Source organism: Scyliorhinus canicula, chromosome 19 (genome assembly GCF_902713615.1).
Source record: "Scyliorhinus canicula chromosome 19, sScyCan1.1, whole genome shotgun sequence".
NCBI lineage: Eukaryota > Metazoa > Chordata > Chondrichthyes > Carcharhiniformes > Scyliorhinidae > Scyliorhinus > Scyliorhinus canicula.
In genome coordinates, this window is record NC_052164.1 from 70907663 (window position 1) to 70931933 (window position 24271).

Genomic DNA, 24271 nt, shown 5'->3' on the forward strand with positions numbered 1-24271 from the left:
ACCTGCAATGGAGAAGGAGTGTCGTGGCCACATAACCGGTTTTTGGCCCATTATACATACTCGCTCCTTTCAGTTTCTAACTCATGCCCGCAGATCTCTCCGAACCATATCCCCAACACCTTCAGGCTGTCTGACCTGACGGTGAAGGGACAAGAGATTGGTCAGCCCAACATGGCCTCGCTCTTGCAGTGATTTACTCTGGCTCCTGAGGCCAGTTCGAACTGGTCACAGACGTTGATCAGTCTGCGCACCGACAGTGGATCCGAGCAGATGTTGACGGCACCCATGTACAGAGAAGATTTGACTTGAGTGCCACCACTGCCTGAGAGCATCACTCCTCTTATTCCTGAATCCTTCCTGATGGTCTCAACTATGACTCAGTTGGCAGAGCTTGTGATGCAGCTGGGTTCAGCGCCTCCACCAGCTGAGGCCGCAGCCTCCCAACCTTGCCCCTCACCTGAGGTGTGGTCATCCTCAGGTTAAATCACCACCAGTCAGCTCTCCCCCTCAAAGGTGAAAGCCTAATATCATCTGGCTGTATTATAGGTTTGGCTGAATGTATTATAGGTGTGATCATCTGGAACTATGGCGACTTTACAACACTGGAACTGTCTAATTTTGGTTGGGGGGGGGGGAAGGGCAACCCTGACTGACTCCAAATTTAATTGGAAAGACTCTTGAATAATAATAACCGTTAGTACATTGAAGTTGCCTGGAATACACTTCGCTAGGATGAGGCCACTGCATAGGAGTCCATTTCTAATTAACTAATTGGCAGGGCGGGGTTACCTACTTCAATCCTTTTGTCCAGGACCTTCTGCAGGTGCAGTTTGATTGACAGGCCGTGGCAGCCAATCAGGCTGCCTCATGCAAAATACTGGTGGAGGATTGGGAAGTGCTGTGGCTGGGCGGGACCTGCCGTCAGACTGTCAGACCGGCAGGCAGGTAGGTAGGCGTGTGTTTGATTGACAGGCGGCTCCCAGGGATCGGAGAGACCTGCAAGTGCTTCAGGGCCAGGATAAAACAGCGCTGAATGTTGCGGATGGCTGTGCACAGCCTCCGCCGGTCAGAATAGATTTACACAAGCGCATCAGTGCAGTCGGTCCCTGGCCTGAAATAATTAATACAAGTCGGCTGTTTGCAAGCTTCTCAGTCCAAGAGATTACTTTCTAGGGAAACTAATCCGGGGACTGCTGGTTTAGTTGAACATTAAGCAATATGAATGCGGTGAAATTCACACTTTGGGCTTCATTGTTGGTTAACGGTAAGAATGCATTTTATTCTATTATGGGACGTGGGTGTTTTATTTATAGAAACATGTTTTATTTGTGCTAAACGAGTTTAAACATTCTTGTGCCTATAATTTAACGGGCAAATGCCTTTTACTTCCAGCATCTCCGTTTAAATTACAACACCGATGTTGTGTACAGAAAGCATACCCCAATTATTACTGCAGTTAAATTTCATCTCAAAATAATTTTGGGAGAGATTTTAAAATAAATCATCGGAATAACTTTGGGAGAGATTTTAAAAGAAACCACCGGAGTACCCGAGTGTATTTGCTTACCACAAAAAAAAATCCAGCCTAGTAATCTTGAGTGTTTAGGGTTGAAATGAGAGAATGCAGGTGGAATTGACCAGAATGGCTGATGCTTGTTTATCTGGCTGATTCCATCCACAGTGAGACAACGAACACCTTGATCACAGACAATTTGTTTTTCGGATGTTTTCACATTCCATCGCGCGCCAAAAATTCACACCACAGTTACTTTTCTTTTACTCCCAACCCACAAGTGAGCGAGACAATTTGTCTTGGGAGGTGAGAATTCACCAACCTGACAGCTCCATTGTGGGTTTTTTTGTTGTTGTGTGTGTGAAAGTCGTACCTGTCATTTATTCGAGCTATGGTTATGATTAGGAGTTTGGGTGGAGACCAAAGTTGAGCAGACCCGAGGGGCCGAATGGCCGCCTTCTGCACTGCGATTCTATGATTATAGGAAGTAATTTGAACAAAAGGATGATTTTGTTTTCGAGGTACTGCGGGGCGATGCGGAATCTTAAGAAATTCGCCGTTTTTCAAATGTATGCATAATGCACGTTTTTTAAACTTTGTTTAAAAAGTCGAAGCATAGCTGTGAACAAAAAAGGTTACGTGAGTTACTGGGTTACAGTATAGGGTGGAGGTGTGGGCTTGAATGGGGTATTCTTTCCAGGGGCTGGCGCAGACTCGATGGGCCGAGTGACCTCCTTCTGATCTGTAAATTCTATGAATACCCCTTTTTATCAGGAACAGTTCCCCTCCCGGTAGCCTGTTAATCGTATGTGCTTTGGATCTAAGCAGCTTCTGATTGCTACCGTCCCAGTGTTTGACTCCTGCTGCTGGAAAGCAGTTTGTGAGTTTGCACCATTCTAGATACAGGAGATCTTTAGTTACTGACAATAAAGGTCGCTCCTTGAATATTGGACGAGCAAGTGGATTTCATAGAATTTACAGAGCTGAAGGAGGCCATTCAGCCCATCGAGTCTGCACCGGCCCTTGGGAAAGAGCACCCTACCCAAGCCCACACCGCCACTCTATCCCCGTAACCCAGTAACCCCACTTTTTGGACACTAAGGGCAATTTAGCATGGCCAACCCACCTAACCCGCACATCTTTGGACTGTGGGAGGAAACCGCAGCACCTGGAGGAAAGCCACGCACACACGGGGAGAACGTGCAGACTCTGCACAGACGGTGACCCAAGCCAGGAATCGAACCTGGCACCCTGGAGCTGTGAAGCAACTGTGCTAACTACTATGCTACCCCCTGCATGGTTGCCTGCCACAGTTGTATCAGGTTTTAGAAGTTCCTTTGGGATAATTTGTAGGTCTTAATTTGTCTTGATATTTGCATAAATGTGAAGTGGTCCTTGGAAGAAGGAATGTTTTTCTGTTCATATAGTGCCTTTCATGACTTTGAAGAAGTCCAAAAGTACTTGAAAGTGTAGTCAGAGATGTGGCAGCCAATGTGTACATAGCAAGATCCCACAAACAACAACATGATAATGAGCAGATAATCAGTTTTTGTGTTGGTTTATTGAGGGATAAATATTGGCCAGGACACCAGGGCTAGTTCCCTCGCTCTTCCTTAAAAGGTCCTGGGGCACCAATTCACACCAGCTTGATGGGGACACCATGCTCTGCTTTAATGCCCACTCCAAAAGGCAGGAGTAACTTCATACTATATCGGAGTACCTGCCTTGATGTTATGCTCCAGTCTTAGATTGGGACTTAGATTGGGGTTAAGAGGCAAAGGTCCTGCCACCTGAGCCACAGCTGATGCTCCCTCAAGCACCTGCCCATCTGTGTTGGCTTCGATTTTGTGTTGAAGACTTTGGAATGGAATCTAAAACCTTGTGACTGAAGAGGAGGAAGCATCTCCAAATGAGCCACAGCAGTACTGTTGACTCATAAGGCCATCAAGATATTCAAGAAGCTGGTGGTTAAGAGACTGTGTAGTGAGGTTGATGGACCATAAAACTGAGGTTGGTCCTTCTAAAGGAGAGGTAGGTGCACTAACTTTAATAGTACATCTGCTCCAAAACGATCCAAGTTTTGAATGTTCTGTTTGGCAGCAAAATGTACTGCGCACCCATACACTTCACAAATTGAACGGTGACCCTACGCATCTCTTTTATTTTCACTGCCTGTTATGGCAGTATCTCCTCATCATAAGTTTACTGAATCTTTTCAATGACCATGACATCACTGTAACAAGAAAAAGATCTTTGCCATCAAGAATGATATTCTCAAAGAAGTAAAGTAAAAATCTAATGTTAACTGTGGCTCAAGAGGTCAGAGTGGGTTCAAGGCCCAGAGCAGAAACCTGATTGATATATTCAGGGTGCTGCTGCGTGACCGTTACACTGCACGAAGGTCCATTTTCAGGATAACATGTTATATTGAGGCGGATGAAAATATCCCATTGCACTACTTGATGAAGAACAGTACTCCCCCAGCCCCCCTGCCCCATAAGCTCTTATGTGAACGTGCTTCACAGCCATTGAGTTTCTGATGTTGAAAAGAATTAGCAAATAACCTCTCCTATTTCTTGTATCTGGGTGTCATTGACCGGCTGTACATGTCCATTGAATTTTTGGTAGCTAATAGATTGAACAAATAACCTCTCTTTGTATTTCTTGGATCGGGATGTCATTGACCTGCTGTACAGAGTCCAGCATTGAACTAGATCTCGTATGTTTTTGAGGTAATTTCATTCAGTCTGGAGAAGGATTTGCCTCCTGACTGCATATGATGTTCCTAAGCTGCAACAGGGTGGATCCTACAGAATTTGTTTTTTATTTCATTTATTCTTTCATGAGATGTGGGTGTCACTGGCAAGTGGGTGTCATTTATTGACCATCCCTAATTGCCCTTGAACTGAGTGACTTGCTAGGCCGACCACATTGCTGTGGGTCTAAGGAAGACAGATTTCCTTCCCTGAAGGGGAGCCAGATGTGGCGTTTAATAGTTCACGGTGTAAGTTGGATGGTCACCATTTACTGAGACAGACTTTCAATTTTAGCTGCCATAATGGGATTTGACCCCATTACTCCTCCGGTTTAAGGTACTGTCTCTCCTTTTGGGAGGGGAAGGAGCTAATAGCAGTGTTAGCAATGGTACAACCTCTAGCGAAGCTTTCAGAGCCTTAGAACATAGAACATAGAACATAGAACAGTACAGCACAGAACAGGCCCTTCGGCCCTCGATGTTGTGCCGAACAATGATCACCCTACTTAAACCCACGTAACCCGTATACCCATAACCCCCCCCATTAACCTTACACTACGGGCAATTTAGCATGGCCAATCCACCTAACCCGCACATCTTTGGACTGTGGGAGGAAACCGGAGCACCCGGAGGAAACCCACGCACACACGGGGAGGACGTGCAGACTCCACACAGACAGTGACCCAGCCGGGAATCGAACCTGGGACCCTGGAGCTGTGAAGCATTGATGCTAACCACCATGCTACCGTGGGCCTTCTAATGCAAAAGAGAGATTGAAACATTAATACAACCTGTACTTATCTAACGCCTTTTTAACACAAATGTTCCAAAGTGCTCAACTTTGGAATGCGATCAGGTAAAAATTGACACCAAGCCCAAGGAGAGGAAATTAGGACAAGTGACCAAATGCTTTGGCAATGATTTAGATTCAAATGAGCAAAATACTGCGGATGACGGAATCTGAAACGTGAACAGTGGACGCTGGAAAATCTCAGCAGGTCTGGCAGCATCTGTAAGGAGAGAAAACCGAGCTAAAGTTTCATGTCCATTTGGCTCTTCATCAGAACTAAAAATGGAGAAATGTGTGAGATATTAAATTGCAAACATCAATGAAGGTGAACGTGGTCAAATGGAAATTATGTCAGAAAAGCAGTATGTCTTCAAGGAAGGCATTCTTGGAAGAGAAATGGCAGCAAATTAAACACTCATTTTAAACACTATTAAAAGGAATAGAAAGGGGAGGGTGGGATCCTGGTGCTTATCGCCGAGATGACTGAAGACAGTGGGGGAGCAAGAGGGGAATGTACAAGAGACCAGATTTGGAGGAATGCAAACTCCTCAGATGAATATTGGGCTGGAGAAGGACACTAGATGTGAAATAATGTTTTTGGGCCTTATTACTTTATTTAAAACATTTTTTAATTGTTCCAATTTATTGTTCCAATTAAGGGGCAATTTAGCGGGGCGATCGGACACCGGGGGGGTGCCCCCACGATGGCCAGGCCCGCGATCAGGGCCCACCGATCGGCGGGCGGGCCAGTGCCATGGGGGCACTCTTTTTCTTCCGCCGCCGCCACGGCCTCCACCATGGCGGAGGCGGAAGAGAATCCCCCAGCGCGCATGCGCCGGTGCTGACGCACCAGCGCATGTGCGAACAGGCGAAGGCCTTTCGGCCAGCCCCGACGCCGGGCGGCGGGCGTCAAAGGCTGTTGGCGCCGGTTTTGGCATCAGTCGGCGTGGCGCCAACCACTCCGGCGCGGGCCTAGCCCCCAAAGGTGCGGAGAATTCCGCACCTTTGGGGAGGCCCGATGCCGGTTGGCGCCACTCCGCTACGCCGGGACCACCCGCCCCGCCGGGTAGGGGAGAATCCCGGCCCTGATTTTTCACCAGTTCCTCTAGCCGTAGCAATCCATTTTGTATCAACAACATTTGCCACACTCGGAGGTGGTTCTTTTTCTCAGGCTCCAACAGGCTCTCTCTGTGGGAAGATAATCCCAAAGCTAGGACTATAAGATCAGAATTACTTAAATGTCTGTATATTTCAGAAAAGATGGAAAATAGACGTGTAAATCATTCCTTTATGCTGGCCATGCAATCGCTGCTTTGTCAAATTTGGATAAAGTGAATAAATGATCGTTCTTTAGTGTAATCCTCATTGCACAGCAATGACACAGACCAAAAGGAATCCTATAAAATGCCATTGCCCAGTTTACTTTACTAGGAAGATAACAACTGAAGAAAGTGAAAGATGGTCACATTGGCATCCCATTAGTTTCAGCCCTGCTGATGTGTTGTTCTATTTTTTATTCACACTTGAAAAATCTGATGTACCTTTTTTTTAAAGAGGCATGGCCTTAAGGGGGAGGGGTGGAATTATTTTTTCATTAGTTTGGCGATGCATATGATGGATCACAGCAAGTGTATGACATCACTGGAATGAACAACATACTTGGATTTTTTTGTGAGGCTATTTTGTTTCGATGTCGGGGGTGCATGACTGAGCATTTACTTAAGATATATTCACATTGACGACTATTTAAAGTAGAGTTCTCCTCCTTTTGATGGCAATGCACAATAGCTTTCTGATGCTGTTGATAACAATTATTCCCATTTTCTTTGTACCTCCTGACTCCATACACATGGACAAATTTTCGGAGGCAACTGTTTTTGGTGCAGCAAGAACAGTCCAATAGAAATACACCATGATTAGGAGGAAGAATTCTTGCAGACGCTCCCCTCATTTTACAAACTAATTGCTGTACCCCCCTCCCCCCGCCCTATGCAGTACAACACAGGAACTGAACTTGGGGATTTTCTCTCTTCAAGTGTTTCCAGCCCTCACCTTGTTCTTTATTTCCAACCTGAAAAGAAAATAATATAAACAGGAGAAAAGTATTTCTGTTTCGCTCACCCTGATTTGGATTCTGGGGTACTGAGTTGGATGCACACAATGTAAACCAGGCCGTAAAATCCTACTTCCAGAGCTCTGAGAATGGAGTTATGTTAACTGGGAGCTCCTACCAGAGAACTCTAGGTGCACCCTCAAGATATCACCCCATTAGTTATAATGGGAAATTGTGAGGAACATGTCCAATACTTCCTGATATCCTAGGACCCTTGCCTGGTGTATACATTCAGGAAATTAAAACCTGTTTTAGTGATTTGGTAGTATAGAACTTGGGGGTGTGGTGTTCTTTGTGTTGCTTATTTAGGGTGGTAGGTGTAGTGTTCCACAAAAACCACAGTATAGCTTTTACTTAAACAAAGCTATGATTTTGTTTACACTACAAAACTGGGTTTCAACACTTAGTCCTTTGAGAATAACGAATTGATCAATAATATTTAACTACACTCGCCTACTGCTAATCTTATTACTGGTATAAACTATAACCTAACCTTCTCACACTAACTGCTCTTATGACCTTCTCCAGCTGTCTCCTGCATACACTCTTCCCCTAAGGTCTAGCATCACTGCTTTATATAGTAGTATCGCCAGCTCCCTCTAGTGACAGTTCATGGTACTACATTAACCCTTGTAATGCTGATCGTTATGGTAATACCATGGTTGGGGGAGGGGGGGAGGGGGGGGGGGGGAAAGAGAGAGAGAGATAGAGAGAAAGAAACCTTCTGTCAAAGCTTTTTGTCTTGCACTCATTAGGGCAATTGTCCTGAGGAAAAAACCAGCAAATGGCTTTCACTCATTATGTTTTGCTGAACAAACACTCTGTATGCTCATAGAATCATAGAATTTGCAGTGCAGAAGGTGGCGATTCTGCACTGGCCCTTGGAAAGAGGGCCCTACAGCTCATGCCTCCATCCTATCACTGTAACCCAGTAACCCCACCTAACCTTTGGACAAAAAAGGGGTAATTTAACACTGCCACTCCACCTAACCTGCACATCTTTGGACTGTGGGAGGAAACTGGAGCATGCGGAGGAAACCCACTCAGACACGGGGAGAAATCGCAGACTCCACAGACAGTCACCCGAGTCGGAATTGAACCCGGATCAAGGGAGCTGTGAGGTAACAGTGCTAATGACTGAGCCACTGTGCTGCCCATTGTTTTATGTCCTTTGTCTGAAAAGAACAAGGCCCTATATATTATGTAGCTTCCAGTACAGTCACGCGCCACATTGTGAGCTTGACTAACAATCTTAACTTGGTTGTCAGAATAATTCTTGAATCCAATCATGGAATTGCATCTAATATTAGACTGTTTTGAGTTTTGTACGCATGGGTAGTTGGATACAGTCTGTAACTCGTCCATTACGAACTGCAGAAGGGACATACTGTTTGATATGATCCGCCAGTTCTTGGTACGTACAGGTACATACCTAGCATCACACTGGCACTGAAATTCACATCACTTAAGTGTGATAAACATCTTTTTGTCAGTCAAACTCGCAGGGGTGCATTTGCCTGTACTGGAAGCTACGAAATTCTAAACAATGTTTGGCAGTTAACAGTCAATCACCATTAACTGGTGTATTCTCCATGGCAGCACCTCTACCAATCAACGTTCTCATACAGTATAAATTTGTTGTTTTCCCTTGCATAGGCATTCTTACAATGTCCTGATGAGTGCAAGATGAAAAGCTTTGGTAAAGTACCTTTTTTTTCAGCAGTATTCCGATCCGATTTTGAAAATACAATTCTCTTTCTCCCCTTCCAATTACCTTGATGATACTGCTGCAATTCTTGCTGACTTTTCATCATCCAAACAAAGGTCAGGATTTTCAACTTTTCCTCACTGACTCATCCGTCTGCTTCCAGGTCAGGCTCCATTTTAGGGATTTGAGCAGGTAATCTTGAGATGACATTCCAGTGCAGTAGTTGACATTGGGATGGCTGAGATGCGCTATCAGGTGATTGTAAAACAAAGTGCCATAATCCAAAGAGGGGCAGGGGTCTTTTGATATCTTGATCAATGTTTGTCCTGTGCTCAACACCACTAAACAGGCCATCTATCCAGTCAATTGCCATTTGAAGACCTTGTGGTACTCATTCCCTTCCTTCCATCACACTTCAAAAATATTTCAAAGGCTGTGAAGTGTTTCAGATATCCTGAGGTCATGAACACTGCCAGGTATTTGTTTTATTTGAATATTTTGTACTTATTTTTCTCTCCTTTTTATAATTGAAGCATTCAATAAGTCAGCGCAGGATGGTTTGTACCAGTTCTTTGGAGCTGTCCAACAAGTTCCACTTGCTGCTCTTTCCCCATTGCCCTGCAAATTCATCCTTAACATGTGTATGTATCCAATGCCCTTTTGAAAGTGACTGATGGACCTGCTTTTACCATCCTTTCGAGCATTGCAACAGATAACAACCTGCTGTGTAAATCAGCTGAAATCAACCCTTTTGCTCTGGAGTGCAGCATGGTGGCACTCTGCCTCAGCGCCAGGGACCAGGATAGTTAACCTTTGGGTAACTATCTGGTTACACGTTCTCGGTGTCTACGTGGGTTCAGGTTAGGTGGACTGGTCATGCTAAACTGCCCCTTGGTGTCTAGAGGTTAGGTGGGGCTGCGGGGGAAGTGGGCGTAGATAGGGTGCTCGAGGGCTAGTACCGACTTGATGGACCGAATTACATTCTGCACTGTAGGGTTTCTATGGTACTATCAATTTGAGTGCCTTTTTATCAATTCCCCTCTTAACCATCTCTAGCCTCTCCATGTAACTGAATTTCCTCATTCATGTGGCCCCTAAATCTCTTCAGAACCACGCCACATCCTTACTGTAGTGTGCAGAATTTAACACAATTGAACACAATACTCCAGCTGAGACCTAACCATGTTTTCTGAAGATATCTCGCAAACATTTTATTGTATTCCATTGCTCTATTAATAAACTAAGGATTCCAGTTGCCTTTTTAACAACCTTCTCAACTTGTGCTACCACCTTCAAATCTCGTCGGTCTTTTGTTTCCTGCACCCTCTTCCTTTTATTAATAATTTCTTCCTGGAAAATATCACTTTATTTACACTTCTCTACATTAAATTTCAACTGTCATGTGTCATTACCAGTCTGTTTATATCCTTGTGAAGTCCGTTAATATCCTTTAAACTGTGCGGTAGTGGTAATCCTGTCATCTGCAAACTTCGACATTACGCTGTGTGTATACCTAAATCCATTGATATACATTCAAGAGGTGTGGTCCCAATACTGACGTTCTTGGGAACGTCAATGTTGTTGCACGTTTTACTATGGGCGTAAAACGCGTTTATTGGAGTGTATTAACACGCCTCCGAGTTCGACGTGTGCTTAACACTGCTAGGCTCTGTTCTATGTAATTATTTAAGCTCTGGAGTCGCCAGCTGCCGTATAGGCAACGTCACAAGTATTCCAAGGTCAAATTCAAAGTAATAAAGACGATACACCGATTAGTCAAGTTCAAACGATCAATATTTATTATACAGTTAATAATAAATACTCATGCACACACACTAAGAGACTAAGCTACAACTAAACATAAGCAAACAGAATACTTATCTAACAGGAACAGGCAAGGTCAGAGAACGAGGCCTTCGTCCTGGTTTTGTCTGCAGCCTTCAGCAAGTGTTCTGGCACTTGGGAGTCTAGTGGGCTTGGATCGCGTAGCGAGCGTTGAACTTACGGTTTCGGCGGCTGGTGCTCAACGGCTGGAGTCAGGATACCAGGTGTCAGTCGGGGCCGGAGCACAGGTTTAACAGACCGGACAACACGAGGTCCCTATCTTTTATAGGGGTTCCGTTGTCCTTCCCTCTTCTCGGGCGGGCTCTACCTATTGGATCAATTTCTTATCGATACTGGATTAATTCCCCAATGCGAGGGGGTCTCCGTGATGGAGGGGGCGTTTCTTATGTCCTTTTGTTCGGAGGTTTCTGGTGCCTCGATGTCTGGGTCTTGATTGGAATGTGTCCATTCAGAACCAAATGTATCTATTGTGTGGGTGTTCAAGTCTGATGGCCTCATTAGCATGCAAAGCGTTTTGCCATTTGCACCTAGCTAAGGTCTCTTCACCTGAGCCCAAACTGGTTTCTGCTGCTGCAGAATGCAAACTGCTCTTTGCAGACTGCTGTTCTGGCTGAACTGTCTGTTTCTCAGCAGCCTTCCATTTTAGTTTGGCTCAGTGTCCATTTTGCGTGGCCAGCATGGCTACATTCCCTCCTTGTGATCCTCACAATCATACTATTGTGAAGGATCACCTATGTGCTTTGCCTCCTTGTGTTCTGACCTCTTGCCAGTTCCTGTTCTACTCTGTTCTAAACTATGGGAAGAAGAGAAAAAAAATTTTTAACTAACATTTCTACTTGGCCCTATGTCAAAGGGACATGCATTACTACAATTGGGAACCTCTACCTATCACTATTAACCTTAACCTTAACTTAAACATTTAATCACTCTAAAATCTTAACCATTCACACCACAACATAACACTTCCCAACTCGGCAGTCGAGTATGGAACAATATAATACATGGCTGAATTTTATTTACAGAGTGTTGTAATCAGTGAGGGGTTGAGGGGTTTGGTGGAATCCGAAGATGGGGGATTGCACTCTGTAGATGGGTGAGGTGCTGGAACGAGAGGCTCTCCTCTTCCATTTCCTCAACCTGAGGGTCTGCACTAGGATGGTGAGGATCGCAATCACCAACAGTGATTCGATTATGTAGGACATGGAGTACCACGTCATGAATTTAGTACACCAGGTCTGAACCTCGCTGATCAGAGCTGAGCACTGGGGGTTTGTTGTACTAACATTTACGGTGGGGGTTGTGGGGGAAACGTGTCTTGTTTCCACACATATACATATGACATTAAATAGTAATAAGTGGGCTTCCATCATTTTGCTGTTCTTCTTCTTTCTCTTCCTTCTTCCTCCGGTATTGACAATCCTGGCTTCGACCTCTGTCTCGTCCTTTGAAACCTTTGGGATCAAGCACAGTATCTGTCAATACACAGTTTAAGACCTTTACTTGTTAGTGTATCTGTCTTTCAAAACCCAATTGACCCTTTAAAATGACTGGCTAAGTCACACCCTGTGACTCCCCTCATTTTTTTTTTCAAAAAGCGAATTTAAAGACCAGCATACACCTAACAATCCTTCCTTCTGCGAGCCGTCTCGCAGGCTTTGCTGATTTACCATCCGAATGTTTCCGGATGTAAATAGCATGTGGGATGGCGGCCGAAGGGCTACCTAACCTAAAATGAAAACAAATTTGGAAAGAAACATCCGAATGAGTTGCGTATGGGCCGCTACGGGTACGAGTTGGATGGGATCCCCGGGTAGGGCGTGCTGTGCCATACCCGAGCTTGGCTGACCAAGGGTTGGTTCTCAGACAGGGCGGGTCCTCAGTGCCGTTTGTCCACTGCCTGAGTAACCTGGAGAAAACGGGTACGAATGTGTTAACCATGACTTGCAGCCTCTATTTCGCCGAATAGAGGGGCACCTAAAAAACCAAGGGAGCCAAGATGCTCCGTTCTGAAAACAGGGAACAAGTCGTGAACCGTGTCGGTTCACCAGAGGATACAACTGAAGTTCTCAGAAATATCTGCGGACAAGCTGTTTGGCGTGTGGCCTTACAACTTTGGGAAGGATCTCCAATCAAACCGAAGTTCTCAAAAGTTTCGGCAGACAAGCTAACGTGTATGTGAGGTGGTCACAATCTTTTCAGCTGAAAAGAAGATGTCCATCCTCCAACTGAAACATTTACATTCCTGAAAACAAACAAACATAAAACGAAGACAAACATACGTGCAGGTTCCATCAGAAAGGACATCGTTTCCCTCAAACGATTCCTATCTTACATCATCTGGACACCTCACTTTGATTCTGCCTCTGTGAACAGGGTCACAAAGGGGTTGCCGTGTCGGGAGTCAGACACCGTGTCGTCCTGCTCTCCCGGATCCCACACCCTTGTGTGGATCAGGCATGCTATTTTGGAGTTGTGTGACCGGGGGTCACTCTCGTCATTGCGGACAAGTCTGTAGGAATTGTCCCTGTGCCATTGTGTAGCGTCGAGTGTGTTGTCGGGGTAGTCGGGGTCGGGTGGTGGTTCTGGGTTTTTAAGGTAAGTGACTTCCATGGGGTCACTGGAGTCGGGGTCGTAGGTGGTGCAGTGTGGACTGTATGGCTGTGTGCTGTCGCTGTCTTCAGAGTCAGTGTCTGTCCTACTGTCTCTGCTGTGGCAGCTTGTGGGCGTGTCGGGGCGTGGTCTGTAGTGGTCTGTGGGCGGAGTCGTGGGCGAGTCCGTTGATGTACTGGTCTGTGAGGGGGATGGTGGAAAAGTGTCTCTGGTGGGCGGGGTGAAGTGTTCTGCTGCGTCTAGCAGGACATGGTGGGCATGGTTGGCCTGTGTTCCATATGCCTTTAACTGGTTTATATGGAACCACGCGGTCTTCCCATTAGGATACTTTATCCTGTAAACGGAGGGGCTAATTTTGTCCGAAATTGAGTAGGGACCGGAATATTTTGGAGCCAAAAAACTGCTGGGGTTATAAACAGATAACATTACCTGTTGCCCAACCTGGAATTCTGTGGTGTGTACGGTCTTATTGAAACAGGCAGTCCGTTGCTGTCGGCGTTTCCCTAGCTGGACTGCGGCTGCGAGCTGTGCAGACCTCACAGTCTCAACTAGTTCTTTAACTGCCTTTTCATGTGTGAGGGCCGTCACTTCGGGGCTTGTCATGTCCAGTCCTAAAAGGAATTCTGTACCTTTCATAGGGCGTCCGGTCATGAGTGTGTGTGGTGTGTATCCTGTCGATGTGGAGACAGTGTTCCTTATGAACATAAGTGCAAAGGGGAGCACTGAATCCCATGTGGAATTGTTCTCTTGAACCATTTTCCTAAGGGTAGTTTTTAGGGTCCGATTCATGCGCTCCACAATCCCGCTGGACTGTGGATGATACGCAATGTGGAAGTTCTGTTTGATTCCGAATATTGTCAGGACGTTCCTCATGACCCGTCCTGTAAAGTGAGATCCCTGGTCCGAATCGATACTTCGGGGTAAACCCCATCTCGTGAAGATGTGGTGGGTCAGGATCTTTGCAGCTGTCTTTGCTGTATTTGTTCGTGAGGGAAATGCCTCTACCCACTTGGTAAAGGTGTCTATCACCACCAGAACGTATTTATAGCCATTCCGACAAGGGGGCAATGGACCTATAAAGTCGACCTGGAGGTTTGTCCAAGGGCCGTTAACTGGGCGAGTATGCCGAAGTTGTGCCTTCTTAGAATACCTGTCCGGGTTATTCTGAGCACAAATCAGGCAATTCTCAATGTAGTGCGTTACATCATTCCTGAGATCAGGCCACCAACAGAGTTGCCTGAGGTGCCTCGTTGTTGCATCAATTCCCTGATGCCCGTGTCCGTCATGGAACAAGGCAATCATCTGATTCCTGTCCTGCTGTGGGACCACATAAAGTCGGTCCTTAATGATCACACCCTCATGTGTGGTCAGTGCGTGGTTAAAGTGCTCGTACGCAGGCACAAAGTTTCCCTTGAAAACCTCCCTGAGGTCTCCGTCCTGTTTTTGTGCTGCCACGAGATCTTTAATATCAGTCTGTGAGACTTGGACTGCGCTCACAGGGGCGCTAGCTGGTGCGCTAGCTGGGGGGGTCCATAAGTGTCCTCTCCTGGAACCTGCCTTAGCCAACGCGTCGGCTTTTACATTTCCAGGTGGTGATGACCTATGGTGGCTGCGAACTTTTATAATGCCGAAGGTCCTGTCCTTCGCTTTCGCTAAAATATGCTGGAGTAGAGGGGCTGATGGAAGGGGTTTCCCGTCTGCGGAGACAAAACCTCGTGTCCTCCACAGGGGCAGAAAATCTGTCAGGCTATTGCAGACATATAAGCTGTCTGAATATATGTCTGCTGGGCTGGGGAAAGAATCGGGGTGGTCCACTATGTACGCTATGGCTGCTAGCTCTGCTGCCTGCGCGCCTAAGTGACCTGGTAACTTAAGAGCGATTTCTTCGAGAGCGCGCCCCTGCGCGTCCTCTACATAGATGCCGCATCCTGTGATACGCTCACCATTTAAAACTGTGGAGGAACCGTCTACATAAATCCTCAAGGGTCCACACGTGTCTGTGGGCTGGGGGCTTTGTTTCGGGTTCCCTATCTTCCTGGGGGGTGTTTTTGCTAAAAAGGGTCCTGTGTTATGCAGGGGAGCTACAATTTCACAGTCATGGGGCTGTCCGGGGTATTGGAGGTTGTCTGCTAAGTATGTGTGTGTGCGTGTCCGTTTCACTGTAATGTCCCGTCCTTGTAAAAGTAGGGTCCACCTAGCTGCCCTAATCTGGCTAACTGAACCGTCCTTCAGTCGACCGTCTAGTAGTAGCTGTGTGGGTGTGTGTTCGGTTAGAATGGTGATGGGGTTGAGTCCGGTGATGTATGAGAAATACTGTACTGCCCAGAAGACAGCAAGGAGGTGCCTCTCACAGGCTGAAAATCCTTGTTCTACCGGGTCTAACAGTCGGGAGGCATAAGCCACTGGTCTTAGCTGCTCGTGCCGTTCCTGAAGCAACACGGCCGAGAGGGTCAGATCGGTGCTCGCTACCTCTATTGCGAAAGGGGAAAGTGGGTCGGGGACTAGCAGCGCGGGTGCTGCACTAAGGGCTCGTTTCAACTCTTCCACAGCGCCTGTATGCTGCGGAAGCCATTCCCAGGGGGCTCCTTTCTTAAGGAGGTCTGAAAGTGGGGCGGCTTTTGTCGCGAATCCGTCGATGTGGTTCCGACAGTAGCCAACCAGTCCTAAAAACGACCGGAGGGCTGAAACATTCTGGGGAAGGGGCAATTTGACGATCGAATCAATTCTTTTGAATTCGATCTCGCGTTTGCCGTGCGTGATGACTGATCCCAAATACATCACTTTACTTTCCAATATTTGGGCCTTTTTCGGGTTAACTTTACAGCCAATTTCAGTTAAGAGTTCCAGGAGTTCGGCCAGAAGCGAAATGTGCTCTGCCTTTGTGTCTGTCTGCAGTAGTAGGTCGTCTACATACTGGACCAGACAATCGGGTCGGGAAAATTTCTCTAATCCACTTGCCAGCTGTCGGTGGAAAATGGAGGGGGAATTGTGGAATCCTTGTGGGAGGCATGTCCACGTGTACTGCTGAGTTTTGAAAGTGAATGCGAATTTGTATTGGCACGCTTTTGCCAATGGTATTGACCAGAATCCATTACTGATGTCCAATACCGTGAAGTACTTGGCGTTGAGACCCTGCTTGAGCATGGTCTCGGGACTAGTAGCTACCGTTGGGGCTACTGCGGGGGTTACTTTGTTGAGTTCCCGATAATCGATGGTCAGGCGCCATGATCCATCGGGCTTCCTCACTGGCCAAATAGGGGCATTGTTGGTGGAGGCTACCGTTCTCAGTACACCTTGGTCCAACAAGCTGCCTATAACCTTTTCTATTTCCACCTCTGCCTCGAGGGGAAATCTATATTGCTTTTGCGGTCGGGGGTCCTGTCCGGTAACATGAACTTGTCCAGTCATTCTGCCACAGTCATGACGGTGACTTGCAAATGCTGTCCTGTGTTTGTTTAGTAGGGCCTTAATTTGTCGGTCGGTGTGGAGTGTAGTCAGGTCGAATGAGTACTCTCCCACTGCGCTAATCCGATTAGCGTAGTCTCCTACTGTGAGGGTGGCTGGGGCTCTGTCTGATCTCGCCATTCGCCAGACACACTGGTTCACTGGGTCGAACGACAAGCTGTGGGCGTTCATAAAATCTATCCCCAGGATGTGCTCTGCTGTCCGGGGAAGATTTACTAAAACTACGGGGTGCCTTGTGCTAATGTTCCCTAGCTGGATCGCTACGGGTGCTGTGATATGTCCCTGCTGCGAGTGTCCGGTGAACCCGCTAAGTGTGATGGTGGAGGTGGTCGGCCACGTGTCTGCGTGTGCCGTGGTTGTGGAGTTAATGGTGGTGCGGGATCCTCCTGTGTCCCACAGTAACTCTATGGGCTTCCCTTTGACTTTTGCCGTGACTACGGGCCTCCCTGATGAGTCCCATAGTGTGTCACAGACCCAAGTGGGGGAGCCCGAACACCGTCAGTTCGTCTCGTCCACATTGGTGGGTCCTGACTGTGCTGCTACATTGTGGATTGGTTTTGCTTTGTTGCGGTTCAGAGTGCCTGTCTGCTGGCCTCTCTGAGATCGCTGGGGTGCATTACACTCTTTTGCCCAATGCCCTAACTGTCCACAGTTATAGCATTCCTGTCCTTTCTGTTGAGGGCTGCTCTTGCCTTCATTTACCCATGCGGGCTTCTGGTGCTCTCTGACTGCTTGGATATCTGCAGCAGCCTGAGCCTCTTCTGGGGATCTAACCTTTGCTTTTGCCTGAAGCGATTGCTCCCAAGCGCGGGACAATCTTTTGAGGACCCATTTCTCGTTATGGGCCTCTTCTGAGGGGTCGTAATTATTGCAAGCGCTCTGTCCTGCTTCTGTTGCGTGTGAGATAATTGTGCGCGTCCATTTAACCATGTTTTCGCGGGTTAAATGCGCTCTATCTAGCTGTCCGAAAACTGCGCTGAAGTGAATCCACAGCCTTCCGGCGAATGCTGTGGGGTGTTCAGATCTCTTCTGCCTGCACTTATTCAAGCCTTCTACGGGGTCACCTCTATTGTACCCGATGGCATCTAAAATAGCAGTGTGCATCTCCTCTAGGCTGCCTCCTGCCACGTTTTGTGGGTCGGGGAGGGCTGCCACTACACTCTGGTCTAAGCTCAGCACGGTGAGCTTAACCTGCTCTCTCTCATCCAGGCCGTACATGGTAGCCTGCTGTTTTACTTTCGCAAAGAACTGGTGGGGGTCTGCGGTGGGGAGGAACGGAGTGATCTTTTCACAAGCGTCCCTTAGCTGGGTTACTGTTAAAGGGGTGGTGTAAGTTATGTCTGGGGCGCCTTCTGATTCGGCTTTCCTCTGTGTGGTTACGGGATTCATGGGTGCGGTTATGATCTGAGCTGTGGGGGGTTGGGGTGCCTGTCGTTTCTGCTGAGCTGCGGGCGCACATGTTCCCTGAACATAACGCTGCGCTGTCTCGCTTAATTCCTGCCAATCTGGGGCATTTTCCCCATCTAACTGAGCTCCAAAGGTGCTTTGGAAGCCATTCTGCACCGAAAGCAGAGATTGCAGTTCCGCAATCTGTTTCCTGCATTTCGCGTGGTCAACTGTGCTTTGTCTTTGTTCGGTTGTTGCAGCATGGAGTGCTCTCAAAGCTGCTTTGAGATCGGAACATTGCCTCTGCAATGCCTCCACCTGCTTTTCCGATTCCTGTCTTATCAGAACGGCACGTTGCACGTCCTGATAGGCTTTCTCATACTGGGTCTGGGAACTGTTCAGATGAGCTAGACAAGACTGGTGAGCCCTCTTGGCATCATCCACCTCTCTACCCTTCTCTGCCAACTTCCCTTTTAATTCCAGGTTTTCTTTCTCGATGTCCCTGACATCGACCTTACTCATTCGGTTCCTTTCCTCTAAATCTGCCCGGAGCGTCCTGATGACCTCCTCTGCGCCTCGCAACTGTGCCAAGCAGGACACAATCGCCATCGGCTTGCGTGCTTTACTTAAACTCTTTTTGTGTATCTGAGAGAGGTTCTCCCACCAAGTATGACCTATACTTCCGGGACCTGTCTCCTCATTTGCACAAAACTCTTTCCAAAGGGGCCATCCCTTTCCTTGTAAATATTTGCGGAGTTCCAGCTCCCACGTGGGACACTGGCCTACTCTGCTACTGCTGCTGGTCGCTGCGACCACAAACTTTGCTGGATCCATCAGACGTTCCATTGCCTGCATGGCCATTTCCTCTGACTCTCTTTTTATAATTTGGAACAGGGGGTTGCTGGGGTGGTGTTTCGTGAAAAGGGTACGGCTTACGCTATTTTCCGATTACAAAACTACCGAAAGTTTGTCGCAACAAAAAGCTTTCAGTTTTACCTTACAGCCCTGTTAGTACGCATGCACTAAAACACACTTCCGAATTTCGCTTATTATTTTGAACACCTTGAATACTTGTGATCTCTTTCTTTCTCTGCAATTTGGAGTTCTAATTCAAATTTCAGGGTCCTGGACACTGTGGTGTTTCCACTTGCAACAGGGTCCCGGCGGAGTCGCCACTAAATGTTGCACGTTTTACTATGGGCGTAAAACGCGTTTATTGGAGTGTATTAACACGCCTCCGAGTTCGACGTGTGCTTAACACTGCTAGGCTCTGTTCTATGTAATTATTTAAGCTCTGGAGTCGCCAGCTGCCGTATAGGCAACGTCACAAGTATTCCAAGGTCAAATTCAAAGTAATAAAGACGATACACCGATTAGTCAAGTTCAAACGATCAATATTTATTATACAGTTAATAATAAATACTCATGCACACACACTAAGAGACTAAGCTACAACTAAACATAAGCAAACAGAATACTTATCTAACAGGAACAGGCAAGGTCAGAGAACGAGGCCTTCGTCCTGGTTTTGTCTGCAGCCTTCAGCAAGTGTTCTGGCACTTGGGAGTCTAGTGGGCTTGGATCGCGTAGCGAGCGTTGAACTTACGGTTTCGGCGGCTGGTGCTCAACGGCTGGAGTCAGGATACCAGGTGTCAGTCGGGGCCGGAGCACAGGTTTAACAGACCGGACAACACGAGGTCCCTATCTTTTATAGGGGTTCCGTTGTCCTTCCCTCTTCTCGGGCGGGCTCTACCTATTGGATCAATTTCTTATCGATACTGGATTAATTCCCCAATGCGAGGGGGTCTCCGTGATGGAGGGGGCGTTTCTTATGTCCTTTTGTTCGGAGGTTTCTGGTGCCTCGATGTCTGGGTCTTGATTGGAATGTGTCCATTCAGAACCAAATGTATCTATTGTGTGGGTGTTCAAGTCTGATGGCCTCATTAGCATGCAAAGCGTTTTGCCATTTGCACCTAGCTAAGGTCTCTTCACCTGAGCCCAAACTGGTTTCTGCTGCTGCAGAATGCAAACTGCTCTTTGCAGACTGCTGTTCTGGCTGAACTGTCTGTTTCTCAGCAGCCTTCCATTTTAGTTTGGCTCAGTGTCCATTTTGCGTGGCCAGCATGGCTACAATGTACACCTGCCTCCAGTCTGAATAGCAAATATTCGCCATCATTCTCGGTGTCCCTTTTGCCAATTTTATATTCGCTCTGCCACTGTCCCAGTAATCCAATAGATTCCATGTCAAACAAGTCTGTTGGGTGGTAGGTTTTCAAAAGTCCTTGCACAGAACCGCACTACCCTCACCAACCCCGTCAACCATCATTTATAAATTCATATTGATGTTTATTTTCGGATGGCAATTAATTTTGTTTCAGATTATTGTCTCTAAAATGTTTTGCCCTAAATGGGCATTACGCTGCCTGGTAGCTGTGTGGTAGCTGGTTTTACCCCTCTCTCCTGTTTGTTTTTCTAACGTGAGTGTGACATTTGAAATTCTCCAGTCCTCTGGAATATTGTGACCAGTCATTCTGCAATTCCAACCTCCACTTCCCTCCGTCATTTAGGATTAATCCTTTCTGGACCAATTGGCTTTACTAATATGAGGCCCACCAACATTTTTGTGCCCCCTATCCTGTTGGTTGTAGCATCTGCTTCTCTAGTGAAGACCGATGGTACTTATTCAGTACATCAACCATACCCTCTGCCTTCACTGGTCGATCTTGTTTTATTGGTCCTTAATCATTCCCATTCTTCCATTGATGTTTTCCTATATTTGTGTATACCTGCTGGAGTTTTTGTCTGTGCTGTTGGACTATTTCTCATGAAAAATCCTCGTGCTCCTCAACTAATGTAATAAGCCTCTGGGATGGCTGGAGTGAGGGACAGCTTAGTTTGTGCATGTCTACAGCGCATACTTGTGACAGATTATGGAAAGTTTCGGCTTGACACTGGTATGTTTGCTTATTGTACGGACGTGAGCTGTGTTGCTGTTGAGAAACTTACCCACTGTTTTTCTCACGACCCCAGGGCAAGGGGGCAGCATTTTATTCAAGAGAAAGGAAGCAAAAAATAATGTTACTGAGCATTAAAGTGACACTCGAAGGAGTGCCTGCCCCCTCCATTAACCCTCCAAGGACTAGTGTTTGCATCACAAACCCAGCAGAGATAGTACAATGTTGCTGCAACTTAAGTGCTTGCCAAAAGTTTGGGACTATTGTGAGATTTAGAAAAATTGTACAATAGTCTGTTCCTCATTTTTATTCAGATCCTTTGAATTATTTGATATAACCAATTAAACAGAAATACTCTAGCAATGTTTATGCTGATAAACTAATTATTTATTGCACACTTTGAATTTAGACTTTTTTAAATAGAGTACTTATTTTCCCCTTCTGTCCTCACTCAGTTCAAAGGCACTGAGGCCAATACTAGCACCTTTTTGTGTAGAGCATAGTTTGAACCTGAGTCTTTCCTGGATTATAATCTGCCAAAGTAATTCCTGTTCTACTCTGGGAAATGTGCCAGAGCAGTGCTTTGAGGTGATACAATAGTCTTTTTTTTTCCTGCATTGCAAAAAGAAACAGAGACTCCAGTCAGTCAAAATAGACTGGAAAAGTCAATACACACCCTGAACAGCAGCACAAAGCCTCTGGTCCCAATAGCACTCGCAAAGCCAATCACACAAGCAAGAAGGAAACTTGATTCCCTTCTCTTGATTCTCTCTTCTGCCTAATGTACAAACCTGAATCCAAATGATCAACCCGCCATTTAGTCAACTTTTCATTTTGTCACTTTGTCACATGAAACAAAAGCAGTTAAGCCTAACTTTGCCCAGTTCTAGAGGATTTTAACAGGTAACAGACATGAGGCATTGGGCAACCATTTCAGTAATATGTGAAAACACAAAGACCAGGCAAAGCTTGGGACTGTGAACTGGGGGAACAACTCTGTAAAGTACCAGCCTGACTGCTAGAAATTTAGTGTAAACTGGTCCCTAAAAGACTTCATTGTTGTGGACACTGCTCAATTAGCTGGAGGATCTCGCATCACAACTGTTTTTCAACAAAGAAGTACTTCAAAGAAACACTTGCATTTATATTGTGCCTTTCACAGTCTGCTGAGGTTTGGAAGCTAATGAAGTAAGTGTTACTACTGTTGAAATGTAAAGGAGGCTTTCGCTACTTATTTAAAAGCTATGGGATTCAGGTACACTAACACAAAAGCCAAATATTACAGATGCTGGCAACCTGAAGTAAAAACTGAAAACATTACAAATACTCAGCGGTCAGGGTAGGGCAAGAGTTAGTGTTGCGGGTCGATGATTCCTCGTCAGAACTGAGGGAGGGCGGGGGGGGGGGGGGGGGGGGGGGGGGGGGGGGGAGTCACTTAATTGAAAAAAAGGGAGTGAGGAGGAAGGGGTTAACCCCAGGGACCTGGGTTCAATTCCGGACTTGGGTGACTGTGTGGCGTTTCCGCATGGCTGTGTGGGTTTCCTCCAGGGTGCTCCGGATTCCTCCCACAGTCCAAACATAATAATAATAATCTTTATTGTCACAAGTACGCTGACATTAACACTGCAATGAAGTTACTGTGAAAAGCAGGTTGGGTGGTGTTATGGGGTTTCGGGGATAGGGTGGGGGAGTGGGCCTAGGTGGGGTGCTCCGTCAGAGGGTTGGTGTAGACCTGATGGGCTGAATGACGACCTCCCGCGCTGAGGGGTTCTATAGTTATAAAAAAGGAAGCTCTGGTCTGTGATGAATTGGAAGGCAGGAGAGATTAAATTTAAATCCTTGTGGTTTAAAAAAAATGCAGAAAGGAATGATATTGGGTATGGTAAAGAAACGGTGCCCGCCGGAAGATTGCCATGGACAGGACGTGGACCATGTAAAGGTCCGTTGACCTTGGGCGGGAGCTTCTGGTTGCCGGGCGGGCGAGGCTGAAACATCCTGCCCAAAAGCTACCCCAAGTGAGGGGTGACTCATTCAGATGGTTGCTATGCAGCTAAAGTGAAGGAATACATAAAATATAAGGGGGTAAAAGAAACCAGTAAAACAAGAAAGAAACTAGAGGCAGTAGAGGTTATGATCTGAAATTGAGTTCAGAAGGCTATTAGGGCGCCGAGTCAAAGATTAGATGCTGGACCATGAGTTTGTGTTGATCTTAATTGGAACACTCCAATAGGCTAAGGGCAGAAAGGTCTGACTGGAAGTGAGGTGGAAATTGAAATGGCAAGCAACAAGATGCTCAGGGTCTTGCTTGCAAACTGAACAAAAGTCTTACACAAAGTAGTGATCCAGTCTGCATTTGGTCTCCTGTGTTGAGATCCGATTATAAGCCGCAAATGTAGTACTCTGGAAGTAGTGTTTGGGGCCTTAAATAGTAAGAAAGAAGAGGCAAAAAAGACAGGAATTTCATCTCTTTGACTTGCATGGAAAGGTGCCATAGGAAAGCAAGGGAATGTTTGGGATGACTGAAACCTGGACCCTGGTGGGAATGGTTCTTTCAAAGGCCAGATCTGTTTGGAGGCAGCAGCAAGGTTGCACCGTGGTTAGCACTGTTGCTTCACAGCGCCAGGGTCCCAGGATCGATTCCCTCTTGGGTCGTTGTCTGTGCGGAGTCTGCACGTTCTCCCCATGTCTACGTAGGTTTCCTGGTGCTCCGGTTTCCTCCCACAAGTCCAGAAAAATGTGCTTGTTAGGTGAATTGGACATTCTGAATTCTCCCTCTGTGTATCCAAACAGGCACCGGAGTGTGGCGACTAGGGGATTTTCACAGTAACTTCATTGCAGTATTAATGTAACTTCATTGCAGTGTTAATGTAAGCCTATGTGTGACAATAATAACTATTATTATCATTGGCAGAGGATGACCTGTTTAATATGGAAGCTGGTGATGTGGAAGTTGAGGGCAAGGGGGACCCTGTCATGATTCTGGTAGGGAGGGGAAGGAATGAGTGCAGAAGTGCAGGAAGTGGGTGTTACACAATTGGAGACCCCTGTCAGGCATACTGGGTGAGAATCTTTGAAGAAAAAGATAGACATATCGCATGCACTTGCATGGGAGGTAGCATCATCTGAACAGAT

At 46.6% G+C, this 24271-nt stretch overlaps 1 protein-coding gene across 1 annotated transcript in view; it reads left to right on the plus strand.

Annotated features, from left to right (window-relative positions):
• The first annotated feature begins 974 nt into the window (after window positions 1-974).
• The window catches only part of LOC119953891 (endothelial cell-selective adhesion molecule-like), a 148328-nt gene continuing 125031 nt past the window's right edge, over window positions 975-24271 (plus strand). The window contains exon 1 of the mRNA XM_038778522.1: window positions 975-1264. Coding sequence (XP_038634450.1) covers window positions 1219-1264 — 46 coding nt within the window. The 5' untranslated portion in view covers window positions 975-1218. The remainder of the gene's footprint in view (window positions 1265-24271) is intronic.